This window comes from Orycteropus afer, unplaced genomic scaffold, assembly GCF_000298275.1.
Source record: "Orycteropus afer afer isolate SDZICR_OR568_19922 unplaced genomic scaffold, OryAfe1.0 scaffold00605, whole genome shotgun sequence".
Classification (NCBI taxonomy): domain Eukaryota; kingdom Metazoa; phylum Chordata; class Mammalia; order Tubulidentata; family Orycteropodidae; genus Orycteropus; species Orycteropus afer.
In genome coordinates, this window is record NW_006922192.1 from 720,915 (window position 1) to 730,755 (window position 9,841).

The 9,841-nt window shown below is 53.2% G+C and overlaps 1 protein-coding gene across 1 annotated transcript in view; it reads left to right on the forward strand.

Moving 5' to 3' along the window:
• TBC1D14 (TBC1 domain family member 14) overlaps positions 1-9,841 on the forward strand; it is a 127,842-nt gene that overhangs the window by 52,904 nt on the left and 65,097 nt on the right. The window contains exon 2 of the mRNA XM_007956302.1: positions 3,124-3,244. Within this exon, the coding sequence (XP_007954493.1) occupies positions 3,124-3,244 (121 nt within the window). The remainder of the gene's footprint in view (positions 1-3,123; positions 3,245-9,841) is intronic.

Below are 9,841 nucleotides of genomic sequence, written 5' to 3' on the forward strand. Positions count from 1 at the left end.
ATTTTTGTGGCTTATTAGGCTTGGGAGAATAGTGACAACAGCTGTGCCAAACTTAATTTGGTGGCAGGCTCACAAAACGTTCAGAGTGTAAAGTGAAAATGGGGGTACACAGAAGTCCAGCGGTAAATCCTGAGGGTGTCAATGCAAGGAGGCAGGGCTTGAAGAAACCTTTTACTTGGGATGGCTCTCGAGAGTCAGTCGAGATGTAGGGATGATGGAGCCCACACTGGTGCCAAAGCTGCAGATCCTGGATTCTTGGAGGCCACTGAAAATAGCATGCCTTCACATCTCACATTGTACCAGAAATGTCAAAGAAATGTGGTTACAGCCACAAGGTGGGTAGGTACATCATCAGCAATTCTATCTTGAGAAGACTTCCTCCTACAGTCACATTCCTGACCTCCACCCTTGTTTACTTAGAGTGGCTTGGGGCAAGAGCCAGGCCAGTTAGATGAGATGATCGCGGGTGGCAGGGTCTCCTGGTTCCACCCAGCCGGAGGGCCGTGTGTATGAAGGGAAGAAGCCCAGTCAGAAGGAATGCGGGAGCCTGTTACTAAGTGCCCTTTTGAGCCAGACCTTGTCAGCCGTGACTATGACAAGTGCCCTGGCTTTAGAGGTTTGCTAGGTGCTGTTTCACTGGTGAGCAGTGGTTAAGTGCTCAGCTGCAAATCAAGTCAGTGATTCTAACCCACCAGCTGCTCCGTGGGAGAGATGTGGCAGTCTCCTCCCAAAAGAGTGACAGCCTTGGAAACACTATGGGACAGTTGTGTCCTGTCCTATAATGTCATTATCTGTCAGAACTGACTTGATGACAAGAGATCTCTCGAAATCCATCTATAAACCCCACTGCCATTGAGTTGATCCTGACTGTAGCGCCCATAGAAGACAGCGGAGAATACCCCAGAGGGTTTCCAAGGCTGTCAATCTTCACAGAACTCAAAACAAAACAAAACAAAACTCACGCCACCCAGTCAATTTTGAGTCACAGTGACTCCTCCTTGGGTTTCCAAAGCAGTATCTCTACGGAAGCAGATTGCCCAATCTTCCTTCTGAGGAGTGGCTGGTGCATTTGACCTGTCAGCCTTCTGGTTAGCAGTCAAATCCCTTAGGCACTATGCCACCAAGGTCCTGGTTTTTTCACAGAAGCAAAGCCAAACCACACCCACTGCCATGGGGTTGATTCCGACCCAGAGCACCCCTAGAGGACAGAGTGGAACTGCCCACAGGTTCTCCAAGGCTGTCAGTCTTCACAGAAGCAAAGCCTAAACCACACCCACTGCCATTAAGTCCATTCTGACCCACAGCGCCCCTAGAGGACAGAGTGGAACTGCCCACAGGGTCTCCTAGGCTGTCAGTGTTTACAGAAGCATATTTCCCTGTCTCTTCTGTGGAGCGGCTGGTGGGTTTGAACTTTGGACCTTTTGGTTAGCAGCTAATGCCTTACCTGAAGCACCCACAGAGCTCTTAGATCCCTCTACAGCTCTGTGTAACACATACGCATGTTTTCTGAACCATTAGAAGAGTAGGACACACATGCCCCTTCACTCCTGACTATCTCATCTTGTTCCTGAGAAGAAGGACTTTCTCCTGCTTACCCGTAGCATGGTGCCCTGTATCAGGACAGTGCACGTTGATGCACCGCTGCTACCCGATGTGCAGTCTGTGTTCCTATTGCAGAGCTGTCCCCGTGGAGTGTTCCCAGTAGCTTATTCTCATGGTCCAGGACGCTGCCTGGGATCACGCGTTCCTTCCACTGTCTCTCCATCTGTGGACGTCACTCAGCCTTTCTGTGTCTTTAGTGATGCTGGCATTTTTGAAGAGTAAAAGAACAGAACCCCACTCATTGCCGTCGAGTTGTTCCGAGTCACGGTGGCCTCGAGTGGTAGAGTCCAACTACCACTGGGTTTTCCTGGTTGTAACCTTACTGGGAGCAGGTCACCAGGCCTCTGTTCCTTCGTGCTGCTGGATGGCGGGTAGCACATTGCTTGTGCTGCTCAGGGACACAGATCCATTACTCTCTGGATGCCCTCAGTTTGGGGGTTGCCGCCTCGTGATGAGATTCAGGGGTGCCTTTCGGGACAGCAGCACCACTGGTGGTGGGGGTGGCTGGCAGTCTGTGCAGCTGGGTGAGGTGGTGTCTGCCCGGCTTCTCCAGGGGGAGGCTTACTGATGCTGCCTTTGTGGTTAACAGGTGACTTGGGGGAGAACCTTGGACACCTTGCAAAGGTTCCGTGCTCTCTCAGATCCTCACTCGCTGGTTTCCGTCTTGGCTGGTCATTTCCTGGCTCCGTGGGTCATTCTGTCTCTCTGTGCTGGTAGTTGGCGTCCTGCTGTGGGGAAGTACTTCCCGTCATACTCTGCGAGTGCTCCTTCCTTCATCCGTCTTGTGCCTGTGTCCTTCTCTGCCTATCTGTCATCGTTTCCAGCTCACGGCTGCCCCAGGTGAGCAGAGTAGAGCTGCTGTGACGTTTTGGAAACATATACACGGCCTGACCTCCCAGCAGCCTCCGGGAGGGCCTGTCTCGCCCACGCTTCTGCTGGAAATTGTGTGCTTACCCTGCAGGCCCAGGGCCTCTGGCTTTGATGCACACGACATGCAGTTACGGTGTCGCTGGCTTAAACGAGCTCAGAGGTTAAGTTTCCACGTAGCTGTCCCTCTAGAAGCAGAGACTGTAGGCTTGAAGTTTTAATTCTTCCTGAAACCCTATGACACATGAGTGGGCCTTGTGAACACGAGACAGTGAGGCTCACCGTCACATGGTGGGGAGTGGAGGAGCAGGGGTGTCCACCCATCTGGTCTGCTCTGTTTTGATTAAACACATTTTACCCCAAAGTGGGAGCATCTGTACACATCCTTATGGAACAGGAGTCATCGGGGGGGCAGGCCTCCTCCGGCCACACAGCTCTGTCTACAGGAAAGCGCAGCCTGAGGAGCTGAGTGTGCGGCCCGTCCCCTCGCCTCTCACACGCATTCTGTGTGTTTGTTAGAGTGGCTTAGTTGTGCCCTTCTCTGTCCGTCCCCTTGCGTCTCACACGCATTCTGTGTGTTTGTTAGAGTGGCTTGGTTGTGCCCTTCTCTGTCCGTGCCCGAAACTCCCTAACCCTTGTGTTTTCTTCCTCTAGGGGTGTGCTTGCTAGGAAACACTGCGCAAGAGGTGACAAGCACGGTGACTCGGGATGGAAGTTGTTTGCAAAAGCACCGCTCCGGGAGAATGCTCAGAAGGAGCCAAAGAAAACCCAAAAGGTATGTGAGCCCTGGGGACCCGGCGGGACAGTGCTGGGGTCCGGCGTCCCCTCTCGACCTCGCAACAGTGCCCTTTCCCACAGCTTCAGGGTGGACGCCGGCTTCCTCAGACTGAAGTCGGCTGAGCATGGGTGGCCCCGTGCTAACCTCTGCCATTCCCTGCAGCCCGTAACAGGCATTGGCGCAGTGCCGCTCACACACTGGTCTTGTCTTCATCTCCTGTAATGGGCTTTTGTGATAGTTGCAGATGTGGCAATGAGGAAGATGCTATCCCTTTTTTTGGTGAGGTGTTGTTCCTCTCCGACCCTCTGGGCGCACAGGAGGGGAGCCTGCCAGTCCAGCCCTGGGGGAGGCAGGGCTCCTCAGTGCGGACCCCCTCTCTGGGGGTGGGGCCCAGGCCCAGCCCTGTGGGGTGAGACTGGCACCTGGTGTAGGAGTTCGCCTTCTGGGGCTCACGTGTGGACACAGCGAGCCCAGGGCTGGAGCCTCTCGGTGCCCTGCCTCGTGTCACTGCAGCCTCTAGCACTGGCAGCCAGCCTCCCCAGCCTCTCTCAGCCCACGCTGACCTGGTGCTGGGCACCGCCCCGTGGCCTCACCCTCTCCAGCTGCGGCCTGTGCTCCTGGGCGGCTTGTTCGGTCAACTCAGCACCCGCTCAGGGCTGGGCGCCTGCTCGGCTGGGAGAGAGCTGACCAGCTGGAGGGCCCCTCGTGGCCAGCACGTGCGCTGGAGCGCCCTCTCGTGAGGAAACAGCTGAGCAGGCCGAGCCCCTGGCAGGTGGTGTGAGGGCTGGGCGTGGGGGTGGTGAGGACAGTGGTGGGCAGTCACCGTGGGCCACTTTGGCCTCCCTGGGTGGGGCAGACGACTCAGTGCGCAATCACTAGCCAACAGGCTGGGGTTCGGCCTGACCTAGAGGCATCCGGGAGAGAGGCCTGGGCATCCACCTGTGAATGGCCACCACCCTGCAAACCCTCTGGGTGTTCCTGGTCTGCGCCCGGGGGTTCTGAGAGTCGGAGCGTGCTCGCTGACCACCTGCAGCACTTTGAGGGGCATCAGCAGCCACCCCAGAGGAGGCTGCTGTTCCTGACTAGCATCTTGTAAGGGAGCACAGAGGCCCAGGGACCATCACAGGACTAGCTGGCTGCTTCGAGGCAGAGCTGGAGCCCCAGAGGAACCCCACAGGCCCGGGTGGGGGGCGGGAGCCAGGTGAGCATAGAGGGGAGGGAGGAGGGGAGGCCAGGGAAAGGCAGCTGGGAAAGGTGTGAAGGAGGCAGGGGAGGCAGGAGGGGAGGTGGGAGTGTGGAACTGCAGGGGAGGTGGGAGAGGAGGTGTGAAGGGCAGGGGAGGCGGCAGGAGGGGAGGGGAGAGTGTGGAGCTGCAGGCTGCAGGGGAGGCGGGAGGGGAGGCAGGAGAGGAGGTGTGAAGGGCAGGGGAGGCGGCAGGAGGGGAGGGGAGAGAGTGGAGCTGCAGGCTGCAGGGGAGGCGGGAGGGGAGGCAGGCAGGCAGCAGGAGGGGAGGCAGTGTCTGTACTCTGGCAGGAGAGGAGGCTGTGCTAGGGGAGGTGGGGAGCAGGCAGAGGGTTAGGGTTAGGGTCACCCTGGAGCCCTGGGGAGCCCCTGAGGGTTCTGGAAGAAGTCGTAAGTTCAGCCTGGCAAGAAGGCGGGCCTTGGGCTGGTCCAGGTGTGGCTGGAGCGCAGCGGCCTGGGGCTGCAGAGGTACCACCGTGGGCATGAGCGACGGAGGTTGTGCTGACACACCTGCCAGGTGCCGTGGTGTGGTAGCTAGTTAAGGGGCTATGGCCCTGGGCTTTGGCTGGGATACACGATGACCGTCTGCAGACTTCTGGCTTCATGGCTGGGCAGATGGCGTGAACTCTGAACGCAGTCATTGGCCAGGAGACCCACCCCGTCACCAGGTTCTTTGACTGAAGTTTGAGTCGCTTTGTGTTGGCTTATAAAACTAGCATACCGTTAAGCTCGTGAGTTTATATGGGAGGCTCAGCTGGAAACTCTTCTTTAAGTTGTGATTTGGGTGAAAGTCTCCAGAGCAAATTGGTTTGGTGGGCGATAATTCCTGCCCATTTTGTTTCGGGACGTTGGTTGCGGTCGCCCCCACTGGATCAGTGCTGCTTGCTTTCTGTTTCCTTTTCCCCTTCACCCTTCTGTCCTATCCTTTTCACCTGTGAACTTCTTAGGACATTAGATGGCCAAGCTGCTAGGTATTTTTAAAAGAAATGCCCACTTTCCAACAAGGAACCACGGTCATTGACTCCCTGGGTCCCGAACGTCTCGTGTGTCAGTCCTCTCTTGGTTCTCTTCGGTACCCTGTTGCTTTTTTTTCAGGTGAACAGGGATTGTGTTCTTGAACTTGGCAGATCTAGTGGACTGAGGTAACTAGGGCAACTGCTTATGGGTAACCCAGCCTCACTGTGATGAGGGCACCTGGCCTGTTTCATCAATAATAAACCATGCAACTGTACCTGCAAGTCACATGGTCCTCCTGACCTGCTTGTGCTGCTGCTCTGGGGCCCTCATCCGTGCCCCGCTCAAATTACAGGGCCCGGGAGTCGGGGTCAGGGCCTGCTGCTCTGCAGCTCTAGTGCTAGTCTTGTGCTGGCTACTGTCGCAGACGTCAGCTCATGCTGGGCCTTGAGGTGCAGACCTGTGACCCAGCCTGGGGAGCATAGCCCAGCTTGAGGTGGAGCATGAGAGCAGTGTGGTGGGGACCCCACTTCCTACCCTGTTCTCTTTGGAGCATTGCTGTGTGGGAGCAGCAGCCTCACAGTGATCAAGAACATGACCTCACAGTCGGATGCCATCTCTCCAATTTGGAGAATAACAGCCCTTCCCTCCCAGATGGTAGGATTAAGTGGTTGACACCAAGTGGAGTACTGAGAGGCATGTGCACACAGGAAGTGGTCGTAATTGTGCAGTGTAGGGAGGGTCGTGTTGGACACAGGAAGTCATCCAGATTACCTAGCATGCAAAGAGTCATATTGGACATAGGAAGTGGTGGGGACTATGTAGTGTGCAGAGTCGTGTATACACAGAAAGTGGTGGAGACTACATAGTGTGGGGAGTCATACACACAGGAAGTGGTGTAGACTACGTAGTGTACAGAGAGCCATGTACACACAGGAAGTCGTGGAGACTACGTGGTACACTGAGTGTTGTACGCGCACAGGAAGTGGTGGAGACTGCGTGGTACACTGAGAGTCATGTACACACAGAAAGTGGTGGAGGCTGCATAGTGTGGGGAGTCATACACACAGGAAGTGGTGGAGACTACGCAGTGTGCAGAGAGTCATGTACACACAGGAAGTGGTGGAGACTGCGTGGTGCACTGAGAGTCATGTACACACAGAAAGTTGTGGAGACTACGTAGTGTGGGGAGTCATTGCACACAGGAAGTGGTAGAGACTATATTGTGCGGAGAGTCGTGTGCACACCGGAACCAATCTAGACTAGGTGGTGTGCAGAGTCATGTTGGACACAGGAAGTGGTTGAGACTATGTAGTGTGGGGAGAGTCATGTTGGACACAGGAAGTGCTGTAGGAAGTTTGCTGTCCCCATTGTTTCTTTCCCACATGAAGGGATAGGCCGAGGCCTCCCTGGGGCCTGGGTGGGCTGGCTCGTGCCCGTGTGGGGTGGTGGACTGGCCTGCTGAGGGCTGCATGCCACTTGATGCTCTTGAGCTGCAGGCCTGGGTTTGCTTTCCAGCTCCCCTTCGAGCTGTGTGACCGTGGTCCAGCTATCGCTCCTGCGTTCTCATCTGTGGAGTGGACATCCCGAGGCCTCCTCACTGGATTGCTGGAGGTGGCGGGGCAGTGTGTGCCACATCTGTCCATAGGTGGTACCCTGGCAGCAGCGAGCTTGCCCAGGGTGCTGCACATGGGCTACCAGGTGCACACAAGCCCTCGCTCTCTTGGCATGGTGTTACATATACATAGTGACCGTTCTTTGGAAGGAGCTGTGATGGTGCAGTGGTTAAGCACTTGGCTGTGCACCGAAAGGTTGACATTTCAAACCCACCAGCTCCTGTGGAGGAGAATGACACTTCTGTAAACTTTGTGGGTTGGGAAATCCTAGTGGGTAGTTCTGCTGTGTCCTGCGGGCCATGATAGGAAGGGCCTCACGGCAGTGGGTAAGTTTTCTTTGGGAAACCCTGAAATGTCATGTCATTACCCCTTCAGACATCATAAAAATGGTGCAAACGCCAGTTGTCTTGTCTTCAGTGTGCCTTCCAGTTTCAGGGAGATATTCATTAGACGAATGACTGTGGGTGGAGGGGATACCATGGCCATCCATAAGCAGGGACCGTGGACGCTGGGGAAGACCAGGTGCAGTGACGCCCAGAGAGCCCATGACCAGAACCACGTGGGGTCTGAGGATGCTGCACAAGCAGGGACTGTGGATGCTGGGGGACAGCAGGTGCAACAACACCCAGAGAGTCCGTGACCAGAACCACGTGGGGTCTGAGGATGCTGCACAAGCAGGGACCGTGGACGCTGGGGAAGACCAGGTGCAGTGACACCCAGAGACTCCAGTTTGGTCTGAAAATCAGAGAAGCTCAGAAAATAAAGGTGGGGGTGTGCCCTTGAAGACTGCCACTTGCAGGCCCCTGTGGTGGTGGTGTCATCGCTGTTGTTAGGTGCCATTGAGTCGTCTCTGACTCATAGTAACCTTGTTACCCTATGATCCTTGATACACCCAAGCCCATCGTTGCAGCCACTGTGTCAATCCATCTCGTTAAGAGCCTTCCCCTTTTTCATTGTTCCTCCACTTTGCCAAGCATGACATCCTTCTCCAGGAAATAGTCCCTTCTGACAACATGACCAAAGTAGGTGAGAGGAAGTCTGGCCATTCTCGCTTCCAAGGAGCATTCTGGCTGCACTTCCTCCAGGACAGATCTGTTCTTTCAGCAGTCCATGGTATTTTCAGCATTCTTTGCCAGCACCACAACTCAAAAGCATCAACTCTTCTTCGGTCTTCCCTATTCATTGTCCAGCTCTCACATGCATATGAGGTGATTGGAAATATCATGGCTTGTGTCAGGCGCACCTTAGTCCTCAAGGAGACATCCTTGCTCTTTAGTACTTGAAAGAGGTCCTTTGCAGCTGATTTGCCCAGTTCTATATGATGTCTGATATTTTGACTGCTGCTTCCATTGGTGATGATTGTAGAAGCAAGTAATATGAAGTCTTTGACAACTTCAGTCTTTTCTCCATTGATCATGAGGCTGTTTATTGGTCCTGGTGTGAGGATTTTGGTTTTTTACACTGAGGTGTAATCGTACTGCAGATCCTGTCACTTCCTGGCGCCTGGTTTCTCACCACTTCCCTCAGCACAGCTTCATCTTCCTCCTTCAGTACATTGGTTCTTGATCCTATGCCACCTCCTGAAATGGATGAACATCGAGCTGGTCTTTTTGGTACAGGGACTCTGTGTATTCCTTCCATCTCCTTTGGATGTTTCCTGCATCATTCAATATTTTGCCCATAGAATCTCTCAATATTGCAACTCGAGGCTTGGATTTCCTCTTCAGTTCTTTCAGCTCGAGAAATGCCAAGTGTGTTCTTCCCTTTTGGCTTTCTAACTCCAGATCTTTGCACATTACGTTATAACAATTGGTTTTGTCTGCTCGAGCTGCTCTTTGAAATCTTCTGTTCAGTTCTTTTATCTTGTTATTTCTTCCATTTGCTTTGGCTACTCTCTGTTCAAGGGCAAGTCTCAGAGTCTCTTCCGACATCCGTTTTGGTCTTTTCTTTCTTTCTTGTATTCTCAATGACCTCTTGCTTTCTTCATGGATGATGTTCTTGATGTCATCCCATAATTCTTCTGGTTTTCGGTCACTGGTGTTCAGTGCATCAAATCTATTCTTTAGATGGTCTCTAAATTCAGGAGAGATATATTCCAGGTCATATTTTGGCTCTCATGGACTTGTTTTAATTGTCTTCAACTTCAGCTTGAACTTGCAAATGAGCAGTTGATGGTCGGTTCCACAGTCAGCTCCTGACCTTGTTTTGGCTGAAGATTTTGAGCTTTTCCATCTCCTCTTGCCACAGATGTAGTCTGTCTGATTCTTGTGCACTCCGTCTGGCAAAGTCCACATATATAGACCCCATTTGCGTTGTTGAAAAATGGTATTAGCAATGAATAAGTTGTTCATCTTGCAAAATTCTATCATGCGATCTCCAGTGTTATTTCTGTCACCAAGGCCAAATATTCCAACTACCAGTGACTCTTCTTTGTTTCCAACTTTTGCATTCCAGTCACCAGTGATAATCAACACACCTTGATTGCATGTTCGGTCAATTTCAGACTGCAGAAGTTGGTAAAAAATCTTCAATTTCCTCATTTTTGGCTTTGGTGCTTGGTGCCAGTATTAACTGGCTTTCCTTGTAGGTGTATGGATATTATTCTATCACTGACAGCATTGTACTTCAGGACAGATCTTGAAACATCCTTTGTGATGATGAATGCCACCCCATTTCTCTTCAAACTGTCATTCCTGGCAGAGTAGATCACATGTTTGTCTGATTCAAAATGGCCCAAACCAGTCCATTTCAGCTCACTAATGCCCAGGATATCAATCTTTAT